The sequence below is a fragment of the Periplaneta americana genome, chromosome 10, assembly GCF_040183065.1.
Source record: "Periplaneta americana isolate PAMFEO1 chromosome 10, P.americana_PAMFEO1_priV1, whole genome shotgun sequence".
NCBI classification, from domain to species: domain Eukaryota; kingdom Metazoa; phylum Arthropoda; class Insecta; order Blattodea; family Blattidae; genus Periplaneta; species Periplaneta americana.
The window spans coordinates 182,355,100-182,378,265 of record NC_091126.1 but is presented as its reverse complement, the minus strand read 5'-3'; the positions used below and the strand labels follow the sequence as shown (position 1 = coordinate 182,378,265).

At 36.4% G+C, this 23,166-nt stretch overlaps 1 protein-coding gene across 1 annotated transcript; it reads left to right on the top strand.

Annotated features, from left to right (window-relative positions):
• Positions 1–14,994: 14,994 nt before the first annotated feature.
• LOC138708230 (probable salivary secreted peptide) lies at positions 14,995–17,902 on the top strand. Its single transcript, XM_069838566.1, has 2 exons — positions 14,995–15,406; positions 17,494–17,902. Exon 1 carries the CDS (start codon positions 15,056–15,058, stop codon positions 15,398–15,400), a length of 345 nt encoding a protein of 114 aa, XP_069694667.1. The 5' UTR covers positions 14,995–15,055; the 3' UTR covers positions 15,401–15,406; positions 17,494–17,902.
• The last annotated feature ends 5,264 nt before the right edge of the window (positions 17,903–23,166 follow it).

Genomic DNA, 23,166 nt, shown 5'->3' with positions numbered 1-23,166 from the left:
GCAAACTTTTCCTCATCTTATTTGGCTTTTGTGATGTGTATATAATGATAAACACGTGGCTTTAGTTTGCAGGTACAAATACTTTCAAAATAAAAGTCTTTTGATGCTTGCTAGTACCCTATATTCTAGTACCCTATTGTACCCCCTTTCTTCTGGTTATTTAAGGACGCTCTATCAACTACTTGGCTATTTAGTGTCGATGTAATTGGTGATGACTTGGTACCTGCCGAGATGAGGTCGAGGATTCGCCATAAGTTACCTAATATTCGCCTTACGGTTGAAAAAAAACTGGGAAAAACCCGAACCAGGTAATCAGCCCAAGCGGGAATCGAACCCACGCCTGAGCGCAACTCCGGAACAGCAGGCAAACATGCTACCGCCTGAGCTACGCCGGTGGGCCCCTTCTTTTTACTAGGCCTAATTAATTTTTACTTGAATGAAAAAAAAATCCGACTTTTTAATTGCGCTTCTGCAATTCCACCATGCTGACCAGTGAAATTTTTGCCTCACTGGTGAGCCACCATAAAATTTCTAAAGCCCCGCTAATCTGATAATTACCAACATAACATGCGAGAGGTCCAGGATGAAATAACAGACAAATGGTGGACCTTAGGAGTGTTATATTTGAAACAAGAAGGGCAGAAGGGCTACAACAGTGCATTAGAATATACCTAGTACACTATAGCTAAGTATCGAACGATTTCTATGTTGAAAGTGTTTGCGGCTGCAAAGTAAAACCACTGTTTATGAATATATTCATCTCACAGGAGTCATACATTGGTAATTCTTCATAAAAGCTATTCTTGCACAATTTTTATAACCCCCACAGGAGTTAAAAAATTATCAAAACTTTAAAAACCTTCAAAGTCTCCTGGGCCGGATAAAATTAATAACCTATAGTTAGTCCAGGTCAGCTTACTTCATACCCTAAGGGTGAAACCTAACCATTTTTCCCCCATTACTACATATGCTAGTGGATTGTGGTGATTTTCTAGTTTGCAGATTGAATTTTCTTTTGCGAACTTCGTTTCGAATTTCGATACTGACAATTACTACAAATGGTAGTGATTTTGTAACTAGTATGTTGGCAGCTGAGACAAATATCGATAATATTTGTCGGTACTGGAGTTCCATGAAATTAAAATTGTACTAGATTTCTGAGCTAGTTACTGGAAGCTGGAGAAATTTGAACATACTAATAATTAACTAATATCAGTATTAATTAATACATAATAGTGATTTTATGTGTTGCATTGTGGTTGTAATTCAAGACTATAGTCAGGTAAGTTTTCAGAGTTAGTACTTACTAATAATTTCATATGCTCAAACAAAATACATTTTTAGGTTAGGTCTCATGAGTCAATTGTTCAGTCAAGCCAATGCATTTCGTATTGCTAGCAAAATACTTGATATGATTATGTCTCTTGACCAGAATATAATACGAAATGGAACTATAAAAATTGGAGATTTATCCTTCGAAGAGGTGGAAAAATTCAAATATCTTGGAGCAACAGTAACAAACATAAATTAAACTCGGGAGGAAATTAAACGCAGAATAAATATGGGAAATGCCTGTTATTACTCGGTTGAGAAGCTTTTGTCATCCAGTCTGCTGTCAAAAAATCTGAAAGTTAGAATTTATAAAACAGTTATATTACCGGTTCTTCTGTATGGTTGTGAAACTTGGACTCTCACTCTGAGAGAGGAACATAGGTTAAGGGTGTTTGAGAATAAGGTGCTTAGGAAAATATTTGGGGCTAAGCGAGATGAAGTTACAGGAGAATGGAGAAAGTTACACAACACAGAACTGCACGCATTGTATTCTTCACCTGACATAATTAGGAACTTAAAATCCAGACGTTTGAGATGGGCAGGGCATGTAGCACGTATGGGCGAATCCAGAAATGCATATAGAGTGTTAGTTGGGAGACCGGAGAGAAAAAGACCTTTAAGGAGGCCGAGACGTAGATGGGAGGATAATATTAAAATGGATTTGAGGGAGGTGGGGTATGATGATAGAGACTGGATTAATCTTGCATAGTATAGGGACCGATGGCGGGCTTATGTGAGGGCGGCAATGAACCTTCGGGTTCCTTAAAAGCCATTTGTAAGTAAGTAAGTAAGCAAAATACTTGACATGTTGATCCCTTTCTCGTATAGTTTGCCTACGAAAATATGTTATAAATTATTGAGTTATTTAGAATAACCTTACATCATAAAGTACGGTAAGTAAATAAGTCATTTAGTATGTAGGATCCTGTGATGTCTGGTAACAGTTGACAACAGTGACATGACGGCAATATTTGTTGTTTAGGAACTGTTCATATGTGACCGTCACTATAGTTCTTAAAAATGTACCATACAAAGTTATGGCACATCACTAAGTTGTTCAACTTAGCACTGATATTTTAATACTTTCCTTCGTCACAAATCATTACAATCTTAAAAAGAAAAAAAAACATGTAATAACAAGCAGTTCAAAAATTAGTTAACAGGTGGCAGGAGACTGCAAGCAAGACATTGAGCTGTATGTTGAAATCACTAGAAAATAGTGACATGTTACAGTTGCTTATGGTGCGGTGAGTAAATCACCTCTTGATCACTGTTTCACTGGTTAATGAACAGTTCACTCACTGGAGTGAAAGTGATTTTTTAATCACCGGTGCAAAATCGCTGCTAGTTATTTTTCCTTCCATCTTCAGCGTCCACAATAACAGCAACTTCGACGATGCGAGCACGATATGATCATGGGATGGGTGGGCAACTCGTGCTCCCAAAGTGCTAAAAAACCTTGAAAGAGAGAAAGGCAGACGGAGCCAGCCGCAGCAGTTACAAGTTGTTTGTAGTTTCGCTGCAAAAGCCACGGTGCGCTCTGGCGGCTCATGCAGGTGGTCGTGATATCTATTCTATGATTTGAATTCCAGAAAGACGCATGGTACAATAATTATAGTAATTTTAGACAGACTGTACCTGAACACAGAACAAAATTATATTATTTTCTAGCTTTGTAAATTAGTTTAGTACTGGAAACACAAACTGAATACAACCTTTTCAAGATACGAAAAATATAGCTGCAACACTTATTTATTATTACACAATCTGTTAACATTTCTTATCATATGTCTTATTTGAAACGTGGAACGCGAGAATTTACAAGTCTTTATATATTAAAGAGTATTCCTCTATTCTCAGAAAGGTAATAGTCTGTATTCGCAAACAATCATAAATTCAAGGAAGTATTTTTTACATGTCACGGCAGATGAAATATGCTTACTTCTGAGCTCTTTATTTACTTTGAGAGTTTTTATACTTCTTCCTTGTATTAATCTCTGCCTCAAGCACATACAGTACCGTAAACTGGGGTAAAGAGGATCACATGTGGTAAAGTGGATCATATGTGTATTGCCTAGATAAGGCAGCGCCACATGGATCACACATGCAAAGAAAACCTTTCTTCTATAAGTGCCACTAAAAATAGTTTTCTTTGCATGTGTGAACCATGTGGCGCTGACTTATCTAACAATACACATATGATCCACTTTACCACATGTGATCCTCTTTACCCCAGTTTACGGTATATATGGAAGCAAAGAGTATATCGTCGGTTTCTTGGTAAAAGTGACCAAGTCCAAAATTGAAAATTGTTGGGAAAAGGCATTTAAAGGTTTAATGATCCATCCAAAGATAACTGTTCTTCTTTAGATGTTAGTAACAAGTTATTTTGAAGGTAAATGTGCTATATTATTAGTTTTTAATATATAATTATGTCTTAAATTTTCATAAAGGTTGGATGCCTTGGAATGTGACTTGGTCACTTTTACCAAGAAACCGACGATATTTGGAAATTTTGACTTAGGCAACATTACGAACAGTTCGATTCCTGATTTTGCTGGAATCTGAGCGGCATGCTGTTCTGTAGATTTATTAATTCAAGCTATAAATTTTCAGGATTTTCTATCGGCGTAAGCCAAAAATATTTCAGAAAAATCTCGATTCCTTGTCAATCGTCAATGTTTCTCCAAACTTACCAGTGAATTCTGTTGTAGGTCTTGAAGTAGGGTCTTATATTTGATAAGAAGATTTTCTTATCACTCTTCAAGATAGTTTATAGTCAAAGAAAGTGAAGTTGTCTATGTTCTACATGATACTGCCACATTTCAAATTTATCCATAAATGTTCTTAGCTAGTCGATTATATGTCGTGCAATTCTGTAACTCGCACGCACAACGTGCTAACGATATTTGATATCAGTCTCACCTTGCTGATATCCCATTTTTACCTTTAGCTGTTCTAAAGCAGATGCAGACAGTATTTCTTTACTAAAATCTTCACTGTTTATTTGTAACATAAAATGTCATGCGTAAGAAAGTGTAATAAATACAAGTTTTAACTCTGTTCTTAATAAAAAAATTCTCTTTTTACTCGTAACTAAAGGGAAATGATCTGGGAATTACATTGTTTTTCACTTAAAACGAGCCGTCACTGAATGCAGATGCGATCGAACTTGTGTCTTGAAAGAACCGCACACAGACAGTACAGCTAGTACAGAGTCCGTTCTACCTGCACTGAGATTGTGTTGACACTTTGAGAGCACGAGTTGCCCACCCATGACCATAGGTTTGAATACCTTTTGGGCAGGTTACCTTCCGTTGTTACTGCAATGCACTTGTTTGCCTGGTGCAGAAAGAAACAAAGGCTCATTCGCAACATAAATGTAACATAAACACAGTTTGCGGTCAGGTTATTTAATGGGCCATTCACATAAACACCGGCATTAACATTAACGTTGACAATAACATGAAAGATTGCGAACTCCAAACTTTCATGTTATACTCACTTGATTTTAAAAGAAAGAATTACATAGCGCTGAAGTGTACAAGATAATTTGATGAAATCACGCCGTTGTTGTGTTTCCATGGTTTTACGTCCCCATCGTGAATGGTGTTAAGGCTGGTTCACAATAAACCGGAAACGAGAATCGGAACGAAAACGAAAACGGTAAAATTGTTAAAATGTGTACATTTAAATGTGGGCATTCACAATTAACGGAAAGCTTGCCGGAGCCCGGGATCGGGAACGGAGAATTGGCCAAGTTTCAACTTTGGCGTTCACGTTTCCGATCACAGCCCACTAGATTCATTCTATTGCCATCTAAAAGCTATTTTGTCGTCGTATATTTTGTAGCAAGAAGACCGTCACATAACCTATGCATTATTTTGTACTGTGCTTTGCATCATGGAGCAAGTTTTATTTGATGAGATTCTAATATTGAGTGTTGAGGAAAATCCTCACGTTTACGATAACGGCGCGCCTCGTGTAAAGATGAGAAATAGCTGCATCTTTGAACACCGATCGTAAGTGAATCATATTTTATTACTGTATTGGTTGTATGACACACTACATATTCATGCTTCAATTCAATAACTACTGTTGTATTCATTTTTGTTCTATTACAAATGTTTCTTCTCTAATTATTTTACGTCATGGTATACTTAAAATAGGTTGTGATAATAAAGATGCTTGGGCATATTTATAGTAGCGTACCTAATGAAATGTTTCAGTTGAAATTTCGAAGTTGGTTAACCTGTGTTTATGTTGGCTGCCTTGTACTCATGAGAGAACGCCATTGGTCAATTATACACAAATAACATCAGAATACGTAATATCGACTTTACATATCGTTATTGACATACATATCGATATGCATAGTCGTCTACGTTCTCGGTTTATTGTGAATCAAAAATTTTCATATTCACGTCCTCTGCTTCTCGTTTTCATTCTGGTTCTCGTTCCCGGTTTATTGTGAACCAGCCTTTACGATTTTTTTTAATTTGACGGTAAAGTTCACATTCTTAAGTCAACGCAAGGAAATAATAAAAACAAGAACATTTTACAATTCAATTCGTGACAATTTTTTATTCTAAAAGTAGTAATTACAGATGGTAACCAATGCCTGAAACATGTCCTCCACTTCCAGGATGTTACACAGGAAGCCGCAGAGGAAGGAAGCTGTGGAGATGTAAACAATCCAGACCTTTAATAACCATCTTTACATCTGCAGCTACTTCTGGAACTTGCACGATCTCGCTTCCTTCTTCACGTACAGAAACACACAATTACTGTAGCCTACGTATTTAATAAACAATGTACAGGGACATCATTTTATTTTTACTTCAATTTTTATTGTACCTGAGTTATTGTATGTACTTCACTCCCATCCCTTCTACTAATGAAGTTCTAACTGTCCTCCACACAGAACCAAGGTCACATATAGTTACTTAGTATAGTACGTTTCAGAAATATGTTCGCATTTTCCAGTGACGAAAGAGCTTTCAATATTGAATAATATTTTCGCACAGGTACTATCGTCCGTTTGCCTACGTCGCATCCCGATTTCCCCCATCTGCTTTTACTCGCCATTCTGTAAAGCTAGTGGCAGGGCTGTCTTGGCTCTTTTCCGAAAACATTGATTTCTGTTGTAATATTATACAACTGTTTAAAATAACTTAAATAAAAGGGCCTCGTTAAGTAATTAATTGTCACGTGATTTCCCCTCTTTCTACGATCCTGCGACATAACCATTTGGACGGACAGTAGATAGCATGTCTGAGTAATTTTATCTGTGCGGGTCGGGCAGAAGTGAAGATTGAATTTACAGTACGTAAGGTACTCTTTTATAGAGTAGGTACAGAATTATTTCAACATGAGTTACTAGTACGAAGGACGAAACTGGTAATTGGAATTAGATGCAATAGTCTATAGTGCGATAATATGCACAGAAAAACTGAAGCCTGTATCGAAATGAACGGCCACCATTTTAAAATAATATGTGTTTAAATATCCATATTATGATTATTTTTCAATTTAACTTCATTCTCTATATTGTACGCTAATGTGCTGTAGACAGTATAATATACACTGCATAAGGAATATGTCCGCATGGACAGCTCAGTTCGTGAGTAAAAACACTCATTTTAACACTGTACTGTACTTTGATTAAACAAAAATCTAATGAAAATTATTAAACTCAAACTTGCAACATTTCCTAGTTTACGTAAATGGATGAACTACTTTTCTCCCCTCCTATACCTAATAAAGTGATTTGTTTGTATTTTACGTCAGTATCATTGAACTCCGTTCGTGGAAGGGGTAGCAAACGGTGTTTTCTGTTTTCAACCGTTGATCCAAAGGTATAGCCAGGTTAATATTAAAAATATTAGTAAAAATAAAATGATGTCCCTGTACAAGCGATTATTAACTCAATGCAATATTCGTACTTTCATTCTTCTCTGAATATAACTTGGACAACCTGCGAAATAATGACAGATGCTGAGGAAGTGTTTACAGATGTTTAGTTACATTTTAAAGAGTTTCCACTTGCGACTGTGAGTCTAAGTAACATCACGGGTAAAAAGCCAGTTAGGGTATCTAAGAAGTGGCATAACAACAATTTACGAAATAAAAAAATGCACGATATTAATCACTATTTTTAAAGTAATAAAATCAAAATAATCTTGGATCTCACATAACAAAGGTCTGATAATGCGAAGTTAGTTAATATAATATGGGTTACATTGACAAGTGTAGATATATAGATGACAGATTGATTTATTCAGCAATATTATACAGGGTTACTTAAAAGTCCCGCACCATCTAAATAACTTTTGAAGCATGTGGTTTAGTGACATGAAACTTGGTATGTGAGGATAACCATATACTAAGAACTCAATAATGGTATTACCGAGTTTTTTCTACTTCTGGTTTAACCGGAAGTAACTCCAACTCTCTTATTTTAAATGGAATAACCAATATATATTTTTATTTTTTAATAAAGCTCATTAAGAGCTTTTCAAAACGTACCCACGCTCGATACTCCTGTACAAATTCAGTGTTGCTAAATAAAAATGGAAGTGGTGCAAGATATTCCTAAAGCCTGGTTAAATCATTCCTTAAATGGTTTCTATGATCGAGTGACACATTGTAAAGCAGCTGAGGGCTACCAATTTGAACACATAATTTAGAAGGTGAGCTAGCTTTGTTTTGTTTTTGTTAAGGAAGGAGTATTTTATTATTTTAATATTCGATACACTTTTCTGTTTTCTTGAAGTAGTAACATTGAATCTGTACAGAAGTATCGAGTGTGGGTACTTTTTGAAAAGCTCTTAATGAGTACTATTCAAAAATAAATAATATATTGGGTGTTATATTTAAAATAAGAGAGTTGGAGTTACTTCCGGTTAAACCGGAAGTATAAAAAACTCGGTAATACCATTATTGAGTTCTTAACATATGGTTATCCTCACGTACCAAGTTTCACGTCACTGAACCGTATGCTTCAAAAGTTATTTAGGTGGTGCGGGACTCTTAACTAACCGTGTATATGCAGATGCACTACACTAACAGAATTTGCCCTTAAATCCAGTGCACGAGTCTTTTGACCTACGTGCTTTACACAAAACAAGTCCTAATTTGGCCCCCCTCACCTATGATTAATCCAGCCACTCACAACAAAACACAGATTAATATGAAAAGGGTACAAACAAAATATATTATATCATATATCCTAACCTAACATACAAACAGGCATAAAAGTGTATAATTCAATAGTTAGCATTATCCCTTAGTCAGTTCGCATCACAAACTTCAACAGCTGATGTTCTAAACTGTCTCGCCTTGAAGCGGAACAATCCAGTCTTTTGTTCCCCATGAGGTCAAGACATGCAAGCGAACCCCTATTCCGACTTAGCATCGAGGGTGGTAGATATTTTCTCCGGAGATGTTCTGTTTTTTCACATCGGGTTAAATTGACAACTCTATCTAAAGCAGGTTAAAATATTATAAAGGCTGAAACACACAAAATCCCTATGTCTATTCTCTCAGAGAATTTGCAAACTATTTTGCGAAGTATACTGTTGATCTATGTTGCAAAGTATACTGTTGATCTATGTTGCAAAGTATACTGTTGATCTATGTTGCAAAGTATACTGTTGATCTATGTTGCAAAGTATACTGTTGATCTATGTTGCAAAGCAGAGTTAATTTCCGACGCCTGTGACATACCAGCTCAAAGCATCCTACTTAACAACTTTCTTACACAAGATCTGAATTTTCGATGGCATGAAGTCGCTGAAAATAACATCTTAAATTTTGTTAAGTAGTCTGAAAAATTAATAAAAAAATAAATAAATGTATTGGATTTATTGTTTGGATTTAAACATATTAAACACTATTTAATCTGTACTCACTCCCAATTTTAATTTTATTTTTGTCTGTATTGGAATCCCCTCCTGAGCACGAGTCTTACTCATTCAGGAGTGGGCAAGTTTATCTTTCATTGTATTTATTAACTTGTATTCATTTCAAACTTACTAGCAATAAAATAAATAAATAAAATAAATTCGATTAGTATGGACATTTATGGTTTGTTATTGTGATCATTGTTTTGTCAGCTAAAACTGTAATAATTATATACAGAATTTTAAGTATAATAATATTGCTGAGCTTGATTTCATTAAACATTATGCACGTATTGCTGAAATATGCAAGTAATGGATTTATAGTTAATGATGAAAAAACTCGTGTGTTAACTCTTGGTTTGAAACAAACTCTTAATAATCTGGACCTAAAGTGCAATATCCATAGCATTCAGGTATGTGAAAGAATCTAGAGTAATTTTCTTTGAAGTGACGTTAATAAGATTCCCAGACATCACCTGAACGTGACTATTTTGAGTTATCAAATAAGGACTGCTCTTGTAATATGGAAGCAGTCCTGACACCAGAGAACGACAACATCCAGACAATCTTACAGACTTATTTTACAAAATTAAAAAAAATTATGACAATGTGAAATGTATATTTTCTAACGTTAGATGCATGCCAAAGGTTATATCCGTAATTATAAAATATATAACAATGCTTCACTTTACTAGCACATTAAACTGTGCCCGTTAAAACTTAAGGAACCCCGGACCATTATGTTAAGATTCTGTAATGAATGTTTTGTACCTACATTTTTTACGAAATGTTTAGAAATTGATTACAAATATTTTTCCCCCTTTTAGATTATAAAACAAAAAATTAGGAATAGTAAAATCATTGAGAGTTAATGTTTTATTTCTTGAAAACTGAAAAATTTCTCTTTGTGAACGCTCTCAATAATGTCTTATTTTTATTATCAAATTAATTGATATTTATGCGAATAAATTTCAGTATCCACAATCATTTTCAGATCAATTTCTCACTTAATTTAACAGACAAAATTTACAAAAGAAGAAGGAATTTTGAAAACCTCTGATGGCGTTAAATGAATAAAATTGTGTAAAAGAGAATAGCAGGGATCTTGTAAATGTTCTCCAGTAGTAAGAAGGATAAACTGAAAGCTGAAATTTGTTCCATTTCAGCAAAACTCAAAGGTTTCCAGATAATTAGACCCATGTACAGGGTTTTCGAAGTTCTCTTTTGTGTTGTATATGTCATATGTTGAAGCAGGTAACAAACTAATCCCTGAATGTTTCTGGATGCTGAAATGTACTATAATAAGAATAAGACAGTACTGAGGCATCACTTTGAGATTAACACACGTGAATCAAGACAGTTTTGAAATGTCCTAATTTTTAATAAAATAAAAAAATTACTGTCCCTCATTCTTATCATTTTTGTTTTTCCTATTGTGACTTTTAAAGAGATATATTCTCTCAAAAAAATTCAAATTAAAATAATTAAGAACAAAAGAATGATTGCAGATCGTTAAAATAATGAACTGGGGTTCTTAAACTTTGCACTAGCAGTGTAGTTTCATGTTTTTAAATTCTTAAAAATGAAACGAAAATTTAGTGTGTTTTGTCCTTGCTGTAAGTAAGACGTATGTTCTTGTTTGGAAAAAAGTTTGTGTTCACAGACTATTTTTGGAAGCGGTCAGATCATATTACCGTTCAGGAAAACCCTGACCATGGTTTTCCTCACAGGAAGACAGATATCGCCGTTCGTATCTCGATCCTCAGGATGCTTTGAAATATAGACAGGTCTAACCAACGAAATGTACTTCCTCACGAAAAGTGTAAACAGTGCACAACAAAAGTGGACTATGTAACAAATATATAATTGTTTGTGTAACATATCGCAGGTCTAACACTATGCCTAGGTCACTCGATATTAGAGTTGTCTACTTCAGTGAGTTATTCAAGAAGTAAGCTTAGAGATCCATTATGGTTTCTTAAACTAAATAATTTATTAAAAAATCTAGTAGGTAGCATTACTACACATGGAGACAACAGGTTCGAGGCACAAAAAGTTATATCCTAATTATCACAAAACATTACATTTGCAGTTATCTAGCTGTAATTTTGTTGTATCAATGATACCTGCACGAAATTTTGTAAGTATATGGAGTCCTATGAGACTACCTCCGTTGGGAGGCAGTTTGCTTAAGAGTACATAAAATACTGGACCCGTGATATTAAAAAGTTAAAATAATTCATCATCATCATCATCATCTGTCATGGAATTAGACCACTTCAGGTTTCAGTCTTGTAGTTTTTCACAGATCATCCTCATCGTCTTCTTTCTATTGGTTATAGTTTTTTAATACCTTGGACACACTGTCTCTGGTTGGATGATCGTCCACCTTTGCTTCGGCATATGGACCTGAAAGGATGTACACGACAAGACAGAATTAGAAATGAAGAAACTATAGATTACATCTCTAAATGACAAAATAGAACAAAACAGAAACAAATGATTAAGTCATATAGAAAGAATGTCTGAAGGAAGAATCCCCAAACGAATACTGTCATATAATCCACAGGGAAGAATAAATATTGCTAGACCAAGGAAAAGATGGCTCGACCTTGTTGACCGGAACAGATAAGTCACCTAAACCTTGATGGGAGAAGAGAAGAAGACAAATAATTAAGCAAGTAACTCTAAGCTGTAAACAGATTTGCGTACAGATCAATATTCCTACTCAGGAGTGTATGAACTATTCAACGTTATGCTCATCGACAATAAAGACTAAAATGTGACAAGATCAATGCCCTTCCTCCTCCAACTCATTCGGTTCTTGTCGACCTGATCGGTCTGTCCTCTAGAAAGCCTAGGTCTTTCGGTGCGGTCAGTTTAAAGGATCGCATCTTGGTTAACCTGAATAACAGAGCTACCTACTTAGTGACGGATCGTGTGTTTAATTACCTGAATAACAGAGGTCGTTTTAGAGAGTTCTTCTGTTGGTTCACCTTAATAACAGAGGTCGTTTTAGATAGTTCTTCTGTTGGTTTTCCTGAATAACAGAGGTCGTTTTAGAGAGTTCTTCTGTTGCTTCACCTTAATAACAGAGGTCGTTTTAGAGGTTCTTCTGTTGGTTTTCCTGAATAATAGAGGTCGTTTTAGAGAGTTCTTCTGTTGGTTCACCTTAATAACAGAGGTCGTTTTAGAGAGTTCTTCTGTTGGTTCACCTTAATAACAGAGGTCGTTTTAGAGAGTTCTTCTGTTGGCTCACCTTAATAACAGAGGTCGTTTTAGAGAGTTCTTCTGTTGGTTCACCTTAATAACAGAGGTCGTTTTAGAGAGTTCTTCTGTTGGCTCACCTTAATAACAGAGGTCGTTTTAGAGAGTTCTTCTGTTGGTTCACCTTAATAACAGACGTCGTTTTAGAGAGATCTTCTGTTGGTTCACCTTAATAACACAGGTCGTTTTAGAGGTTCTTCTGTTGGTTCACCTTAATAACAGAGGTCTTTTAGAGGTTCTTCTGTTGGTTCACCTTAATAACAGAGGTCGTTTTAGAGAGTTCTTCTGTTGGTTTTCCTGAATAGCAGAGGTCGTTTTAGAGAGTTCTTCTGTTGGTTTTCCTGAATAGCAGAGGTCGTTTTAGAGAGTTCTTCTGTTGGTTTTTCTGAATAACAGAGGTCGTTTTAGAGAGTTCTTCTGTTGGTTTTCCTGAATAACAGAGGTCGTTTTAGAGAGTTCTTCTGTTGGTTTTCTTGAATAACAGAGGTCGTTTTAGAGAGTTCTTCTGTTGGTTTTCCTGAATAACAGAGGTCGTTTTAGAGAGTTCTTCTGTTGGTTTTCCTGAATAACAGAGGTCGTTTTAGAGAGTTCTTCTGTTGGTTCACCTTAATAACAGAGGTCGTTTTAGAGAGTTCTTCTGTTGGTTTTCCTGAATAACAGAGGTCGTTTTAGAGAGTTCTTCTGTTGGTTCACCTTAATAACAGAGGTCGTTTTAGAGGTTCTTCTGTTGGGTTTCCTGAATAACAGAGGTCGTTTTAGAGAGTTCTTCTGTTGGTTTACCTTAATAACAGATGTCGTTTTAGAGGTTCTTCTGTTGGTTTTCCTGAATAACAGAGGTCGTTTTAGAGGTTCTTCTGTTGGTTCACCTTAATAACAGAGGTCGTTTTAGAGAGTTCTTCTGTTGGTTCACCTTAATAACAGAGGTCGTTTTAGAGGTTCTTCTGTTGGTTTTCCTGAATAACAGAGGTCGTTTTAGAGAGTTCTTCTGTTGGTTCACCTTAATAACAGAGGTCGTTTTAGAGAGTTCTTCTGTTTGTTTACCTGAATAACAGAGGTCGTTTTAGAGGTTCTTCTGTTGGTTTACCTGAATAACAGAGGTCGTTTTGGACGGGTTGTTTATTAGTTTACCTTAATAACATGAGTAACAGTCCTATGTTTGGACATCAATCAGCAGCAGTGCAGGTATGTGTGGAGTACAGCCCGGCGGCATCCAACGATATTTACACAATTCAGATCTGCTGTTCAGTGAACATGCGGAAACAAAACAAAGTTGGGCGCTTGGAGATCAGTGTCCTAGTAAAAGAATCTGGTAGCGAGCACTTCATTAGGAAAGAAGAAAATGTATGTTATCAGAAAGAAAGAAAAATTTTTAATTTGGAACGCTTAAAATGTTTACAGTCATTTATTGTAATGTGCAGACACTCTAAAGCACGCCTTCAATATAATTTGTTTTATTTTAAGTTATTCCTGATGGAATCGCAGCAATGATTGTGCGGGGCTTCAGGACTGTTTTGCTCGCGCGAGCAATCATTTGAAGGACATAATTTTAAAAGCAAAGTGAAAACAAAATGGCAAACATTGCTCTTTATGGTGGCAAAATAAAATTGGTATAAGATTTCATGTTGTTCTTTTTATTTCAGTTTCAAAAAGGAGAGACCCTTCCTCCGGATCCTGTATTAGAAGCATCAGCATATAAAAACTAAGAGTGAATTTAAAATATGGCGATCTTCCCGGCCAACCTAGCTACTTTTGAACAAGATTATGGCGAATTTTGAAATTTTGAATTGGTAACACTGACCTGGAAACCTTTCGCGGCGCGGCGTAACAGTGTTATTGCTGATTTATTTTTAAGAAATATGCCGTTTCCAAACTCCATTTCCCTCGGTTTGTTACCGACATCTTGACATTTGACATGAGCTGTCCACATTCACGTCCTCTAGACAGAGATCGGTTAGTTATAAATCCAGCGTCTCGTGTTGATCCAATAGTGTAGCCCATCCACAACCCATAGCATTACAAGCATTTCATTCAAATATTTGGCTCTTAATTTGGCCATTATATTCTAACTTGGTGAATAATTCCCATTTTTAAACCAAGGAATTGTCGTTTGATAAGTCTCTCCCCTTGTCTGCAATTTCCTTGTTTGTTCTGTGGTTACCTGCGGTATATCTTCAGTGGTTTTCCGTTACTCTCAACAAACTAAAATGTTTTCTCGTGCGGTGAGCAGGCTTCCTGCGTGGTATCTCACCAAAAATCAGGATCTGTCCGTTACTCAGGAAAAGACGGGCGGAAAGAATGTGACCTTCTTGGCTTTCGTTGTTGATTATTATAAACATCGCTCAGATAAGCATCCCAGTAGCCAGGAAATATGAGTAACAATGCGTATGGAAATTAAAGCGAAGTTGAACAGAAGGAGACCTAAAGTTTCCGCTTACTGCAGTACAAATATTGGACGTGTTGTCGTACGTAATCTGTTCACATCCCTTCCTCCTCAGTCACCGACAGTATAAAATGTCGGCTCGCCAAGGACAGACTCCAGTCAATCTCTCGCCATGTCCAAGTCGGTGACGTCACTGGTGCTGGTGCTGCTGCTGGCGTCGCTGTGTGCAGGGCAGCGCCACAGCCTGATCCAGTGCAACAGAAGGCCGGGGGATCGCATCCTGGTGGACAGCTCCGTCGCCAAGACCTCGAGGTTCCTAAAGAAGGTGTCCGACACCGTGAAATACTCGGGAGGAGCGACCGTCACCTGCGTCGAGGCCATCGACGGCTGGGACGACGGTACCGGGGGCTACGCGGAGATCACTGACGGCGGGCTGGGCCAGAAGAAAGTGACCGTCAAGATAACGTCCCAGAACAGCAGGGGCTTCCACTTCTTTGTGAAAGTGTACGGAGTTTAATACAAGGTACGTGTATTCTCGAATACTGGAGATACGCATTAAAATATGCTTTATGCTCGACCATGCCGAAATGTAGTAATTATGCACCTGGTAGCAGTCCTTTAATGCATGTCATTAAAGTACACCTATTCATTAAAGTTCAGGTTTTCCATTATTCTCGGATATGCAATCGAAAGACAACGAAGGAAACGTCACGGAGGCTGGAAATCCAATACTGTCGCAGAAGGTTATGTTCTGTTACTATAATAATTAGCGTTAATTGTAAATAATATTCAAATAAATTCAGTTTGTCATCTCGTTTTTCAATGTCTAAACCAATTTCAAGGTTATATCAAGGTAAATGTTTATTTTACTCTCTAGGTTATATCAAGGTCAATGGCATTCGTTTCTCGGAAAAAATCAATACTTTCGCGTCTGAGAACATCTCACAATTTACGAGGTAGGCTATTGCACAAGGTCATTTCCGCTCCTCACTTAGATAACAATAACATGAATACTTATGAATAATTTCAAGTTAGAAATATGTCCGAGCATAATATTCGTATGAAACTTGCCTATAATGGTAATTAAGACGCTCGTATGAAAATTATGAAACTCGCTTGCGCTCGTTTCATAAACATACTCGCGTCTTAATTACTACCATTATGGTCTCGTTGCATAATGTACTATTTTGTAACTAAGCAATTTTTGTAACATTTAATTTCTATAAAACATCATCCCTGTATTTCAGTAAAAAGTAACAGACTGGCACAAAGCATATATTATAATGCACAATATAGCAGAACAGAATAACTTAAAACTATTAAGAGTATACGAGAACAGTGCATTGCTCAGGAGTATAATAAGGATGTATGTTCTCATTTCCTACTATTTATTGCATTCCTCTACCTCATTTTATTCATACAAATGAGCCGTTCAGAGCAGAAGTGGTGTAAGTCAGAAATGGGTAATGAGGGTTAAAGTAAACATTCTGTAAAATACAGCGCAAAGTAGCAATTAATATTCAATTTATTTAAACTATTAGTAGTCAGTGGATAGCACGAAGGACATATTAACTGCTACTTTGCGCTGTATTTTACAGAATTTTTACTTTAAACCTCATTACCCAATTTTGACTTACAACACTTCTGCTCTGAACGGCTCATATATTTATCATAATAAATTCCAAAAAAATATATATATAGGTAGCTATTCCATATGAAGACATTATTACAAAAACAGCCCTAGCCATTTTTAATGAAATTGAGTTAAGGACACATTTGCTACTATTTCAAATGTTTATAGACTCCAAAAACGACCCATGTCAGGTGCAATAGCCACAAGGATAAACACCAGTTGTACGGAAACAGCTGACATGTGTTGTTCTATTTATTTTTATTGTTCTCTTGAAAAATGGCAATTTTGACAAGGGTTGTTTTTGTAATAATGACTTCATATGAACTATAAAGAAACTGATATTGAAAACAATTACAAATTGCATTAATGTATTTACTAAGGCTAATTATATTATACAGTCACCGTGAAATACTTCTACCTGTGTCTTTCCAAGTCATTCTTAACAACTCCGTCCACTCTCAGAGTATGCCCTAACACAAACATGAACCAAGTGCCAGTGATCTCAGGACATTGTACTCATAGAGGAGTGCAACCTTAGCAATTTGTATCATTACTCACTTTTGACCTGCTGAGTGCAGATCTGGTTTCTGGCGGATGGATACAATTTGTTTGTTTTTACATTCGGACCTATGCTAAGAGTGAATTAGGAGCTCACTATTTCGGCAACCAAACTTATTCCATTATACGAAATGTTTAGAATTTTTCGTAAGACAACACATTGTAAGAACACACTGCATTTCTGCAGAATTCATCAGTGATGCAAAATCTACCACCCAAGCATTTTGTTTCATGTTTCAAAAACAGAGTGCATTGAATTGATTAATTACTTCACAAGTTGCAGGACAATGTTTATTTTTAATCGTTTCCAAAATATCTAGTAAGCGAGTTGATTGTGTATGTGTTAGATCTTCAATTAGTCCAGTATCCATACACAACGAAGTCTGCAAATCAAATTAAAAACTCTTCTCTTTCCACAGGTTGTGCTGTAAGCTCTATCATACATTTCCGTGACTTTGCTAACTGCTGGGGATGGAGAAACTTCAAGATGAGAACTCAAGACCAACAGAACAATGTAAACTATTCGTGTCGAATAATCAATACTCTTTGTCATTTATATGATACCAAATCTTTGGTTTCAGAAGTGATAGTAGGATTATAAAACAAATTGAGCTAAACAAATCATAAAAGTTCACAACAATACCAAACATGTTGCTTAGGACATGCAGTGGTGGAATACTTGCCAGTTTGCTAATAAATATGAATAAATGTGTGTTTGTAAAATTACATTTCTAAAAATCACTCATGCATGGTGTCGATCATGTGTCGCTAAAATACACAACAGAGCTGATTGTATTTTAAAATAAAGTATCAAATAATTACCTAACACTCAACTGTGACAAATTATTCCAATTGTTAATCTCTTTCCATATTTCCACATAGGCCATTTCCAGTCAATGTTTTTTCTCTCGTGTGTACCTGGAATTCACAGCTACTCCATTCCCAAAACTGCATATCCTTCATGAAACACAAGTCCGTGGCATCTCAGTGAAAATCACGTAGTCTAGTCTACAGTCATTCTGAATCCAGTATCCCGAATGGTCATTTTCCTGAGTGGACGTTTTCCCGAACCCAATTTCCCGAAAGTTGAACAACCAACATGCATATGTGTAAACCCAGAAACAAAGAAACATCCCGACTCTTGAAGCTGCTTACAGAGGACGATTCACACCACAACGGTTTAACAACGGTTATGAACCCAATATTATTTTAATAATATTATGGAAAGGTAATCACAACTAATGCAAAAAGTACGAAATTAATCTGACTATTACACTTTTACTACGTCACATTACTTTTGACCAATAAAGCGGTACGAAAGGACGTATTTCAACCAATCATGGCTCCTTATCGCACAATTTTATCGCGTCCCTAGCATTTGTTTAATTTTATCGCGTCCCTAGCATTTGTTTCTTTGTTTGCCAACATTTCAAACTGCGCTGGTCTGGACGTCAAAAAAAAAAAAAAAAAAAAAAAAAAAACAGAAAATTACAAACCACTCCAGTCGATGCACAGCAGTTTCAAATATGACTCGCATTGGCATTCAAGAACAAGAATTAATAAAGATCACTGGTCATACCTACGCATCTTCCCTGAAACCCTATTTACAAATAAATGAAGAGCACCATTCGGAAATCCTGAATAAGTTGAAGAATACACCATGTAGGCCTACATCAACGAGTTCCACTTCTTTTACGCACACGTCCAATATAACATCAACTGAACCACCAACCACTAAAACATTCAAATTTGAAAATTCTACATTCAATAATTATTCCTTTTAAAATTATTCATGTTTATTTTTTTATGTCATCGTCGTTAATTAAAACTTTTCTAACACTTGTATATATTATTAAGTTATGTTATAGCTTCTGCTATATGATATTATGGATAGTCACGTATCAGAGATTGTTTAATATTAAGATTCATTGGAAATCATCTGTCAAGTGACGTTGATTACTGGGATCCGGATAATTGAAGTGGAATGCAACTGTTTTAATAAAAAAGAAACTGAATCAACAAAGCCTTCTTGACTAATAACACTGCCATCGTGATCTAGATCGAGAAGGCATTGCTAGTAATCGTCTATAGAGTTCAATGAAGATTCCATACTTGGCACAACTGATAGCAAGATAACAGCTAATCATAACACACTACTGCCATCTAGCATGCATCTAGCGTAATACTTGTACAATAATACATTTGAAGACAGTTGTATTTTCGTAAGTCAATTAATATTTTATTGTATTGGAGTACTTCGTTACTTCTAATCTTTATATACTTTCTTCTAATCGTGTAATAGTCAATTAAATCCCACTCGAGTTTTGATTTTCTCTAGATAAATCAAAATCTCTAGTGAGATTACTGTTGAAAATAAGATCAAATTAATGCCTAAGAGTGACTGTGTAACAAACACGATACAGCACGACAAGCATTCTGATGGTTCTATGCTAGCATGCTTGCTCGCAGACTACAAGTTCAGGGTTCGGTAACTGTCGAGAAGAGAGCATTTTCTTAAATTAATTATGCAGGTTAATTTCGTTTACCATAATTCTATTTTACTGCACAATTTATAAATATTAATCTCTTATTACGAACAGATCAATTTTCATCGCATGTTTTCAAATGCCTTTTAGGTTACAACAATAGACGTAAAATGAATTTGGACAACTACCAAGGCGATCTCGTGTCTGCTACTGCTTTGGAACACTGCGCATGCGCAATGTGTTGAATATCAAACAAGATTCAGAAGGGTCATTTTTTATGGAATATAATTATAATTATAATTCCAGTAAAATTTATCTCACACTCTAAACAGAACTGGATAAACCTTTGGGAATCACTTTACACGTACAAGAGTTCTTATCCCGTGAGAATGTGTTGAATACCCATTACTGCAATACAGCAAAGAGGTTCTACTTGTCTGCGTTTATTCCTTTGTATTTAATGACACGAGTACCGAAAGTGGTGCTTTAGAGAGCTTTAAACTATAGCAGCAAAGATAAGTACAAAATAGAACAAATACACTCAAAATAAAATTAACCATACACACTACTGAAAAATACTGAAGAGTCAAAAAATTCCTTAATATAATTAAAGGTGTTTTCTATTAGTCAACGTTACAAGATGGATTTACATTTGTTAAAATGTACAACATGTAGGCTCACCTGTTGTGACAATTTACTGAACATAATTGCAACCGAGCTAAAAAAAAATCTTTGAGTTGCTGAGTCTGACATTTGATTCAGAAAAATAATAAAATATCTCGTGCTGTATCTGTGAAGTTCACAGTTATTAATGCAATTGTTGAGGTTTTTCTTAACACCTAATACATATGTATGTATGTATGTATGTATGTATGTATGTATGTATGTATGTATGTATGTATGTATGTATGTATGTATGTATGTATGTATGTATGTATGTATGTATGTATGTATGTATATGTGTGTATGTATGCTATAATATAATTTAATAATAATAATAATAATAATAATAATAATAATAATAATAAAGTCACCTTATAATAATGTCACAATAAAATTATGAGAGGAAGATATGAGTACACATTGTACACGGATCGCCCTAGCATCTCAGTGTAGTGTAGATCTTACTTCCAGAAAAAAAAATGTCTTGAGAGCAGATTTTACGTTTCTGTGAAGAAGAACAAGAAGAATATGAAGGAAGACAACAACAGCCATAAAAAACCGAGACTAGAATTCATCACGGGGGATTAAGTTGCAGGAGTTGGTAGGCGAGGTAACTCTGCCAGGAAGGGATGGCAGAGGGCAAATCGAGGGGATTATGGACCAAATTGGCCGAGTCTAAGGGAAAGGAAATGCAACCCCATCATCAGACTCCGCGGATAACGCCGAGCACAACTTAGTTCTTGGAATCCGAAGAAGATCCACTTCTGAGACCGACCACGAAACCTGCGTTGGTCCGACGCAAAAGGTATGCTGTCCTGAGTTCAGTACCGGGAATCGCTTATTATAGAACAGTCGAGGGAAGTTTTCTTTGGGACACTGAAAATATTACATTTTAACAATTCTGGGAAATCATTTCGCTTTCCTTAATACTCTCACAAAAATTAAAAGCAAAAGTGTTATGAGGCGAAAAGTTGATGTCGAGATTGTTATGGAAAAGCTTCTTTGAGAACCAACGAAAGAACGAACGAACCAAGGAACGAAGGAAAGAAAAGAAAGAACGAACTAATGAGTGAGTGAGAGAGAGTGAGAGTAAGTGAGAGAGTGAGAGAGAGAGAGTGAGTGAGAGTGGTGAGAGTGGTGAGTGAGTGAGTGAGTGAGAGTGAGTGAGAGAGTGAGAGAGAATGAGTGAGTGAGTGAGTGAGAGTGAGTGAGTGAGTGAGAGAGTGAGAAAGAGTGAGTGAGAGTGAGTAAGTGAGTGAGAGAAAGAGAGAGTGAGTGAGTGAGAGTGAGTGAGTGAGTGAGTGAGTGAGAGTGAGAGAGTGAGTGAGAGAGTGAGTGAGAGAGTGAGAGAGAGAGTGAAAGAGAGAGTGAGAGAGAGTGAGTGAGGAGAGTGAGTAAGTGAGTGAGAGAGAGAGAGAGAGTGAGTGAGTGAGTGAGTGAGTGGGGTAAATAGGAGGAGAAACATTTCGAAAGGTACGCGAAAACGCGTTCTTGCAAGGGAGTTTGGGACTGAGAAAAATTGAATGTGTGAGCTCCAAGCCTGTTGGCCACTTGTCTCACTCTGGGTTTCGCCTTTCACTGAGGAAGTTTAGAGGATTTTGAAGGTGAAAACCGAAAATATACGTAACGTAATAGCTAGTACAAGACGGGGGGGGGGGGGACAGTAGCAAGACAGAAATGCCGAAATATGTTAAAGGCCTGCACAATGAGAGGGACAGCAGAGGAGAGTCCTCAGACTCGGCATTCGAGTGCTGAGTACCGCAACCCAAGGTTCCGTATCGAAGGCTTTTAATTTAGAAACTTTTGGGTGACGAGGATGTACATCAGTGGCTCATTCCAACATTTTTGTCTTAGCGCCTTACGGGAAAACCACAGGCAGGATGAGTTGTCCCAATTTATTACACTAGTCAGACTTCAGATGCATACAAACAATTGTTCTTCCTCCGACCATATCGTCATGTGACATGTACTGGCTGATAATAGACGCTCATGTCGACCTGGTTGGCGAGTTGGTATAGCGCTGGCCTCCTATGCCCAAGGTTGCGGGTTCGATCCCGGGCCAAGTCGATGGCATTTAAGTGTGCTTAAATGCGACAGGCTCATGTCAGTAGATTTACTGGCATGTAAAAGAACTCCTGCGGGACAAAATTCCGGCACATCCGGCGACGCTGATATAACCTTTGCAGTTCCGAGCGTCGTTAAATAAAACATAACAATAGACGCTCATATTACAGTATGTCTCCATGCAATAACGGATTATAAACTTGTTTATCTTAATGTACATTACAACAGCATGCAATCAAATGTTGATAACAGATATCCAAAACATTCACAATCAAGGACAGAAAAACTGATAATTTAAAAAATTTCTGTAATACCTGAACAGAAAGTTATGTGCATAAAAAGAAACTGACGGCAAAAGCGTCGTACTACGTAGCAGAAATTAATCCATTTACAGATGCCGAGATAGTTAAGGGTGCCTTCTAGCTGTATGTGACACTTTATATTCAAAATTTCGAAATAAAATAACAAATCAACCTGCTGTATACATGATTTTGCAGAAGAGTAGCTGAGTCCGCCCTTCAGCTTCATAATACCAGGAATATGTACAGTAGCCTAGTCGTATTAGTTCTGTTAATTTAGATTGAAATAATAATAATAATAATAATAATAATAATAATAATAATAATAATAATAATAATAATAATAATAATATAGGTCAAATAATGTAATAATTAAAAATCTGTGCATCTTGTTCTGAAATGCATTGTGGCTCTCGTCATTTGTCACTTGGCCTCTCCTCTAATTTCCAGTGAGCATCATGTAACTTTTTCCTTTTCAAATATTAAGGTGAGTTTCCTCCCGAGAGGGGCCGATGATAAAATCCAAGTCCTCTCGCGGGCCGCAAGTGTCTCGAGGACCTGTATTTACTCATCCCTCTCG

Bases quoted from the DNA above. Each gene is read 5' to 3' on its own strand.
- LOC138708230 (XM_069838566.1), top strand. From the start codon at position 15,056: ATGTCCAAGTCGGTGACGTCACTGGTGCTGGTGCTGCTGCTGGCGTCG.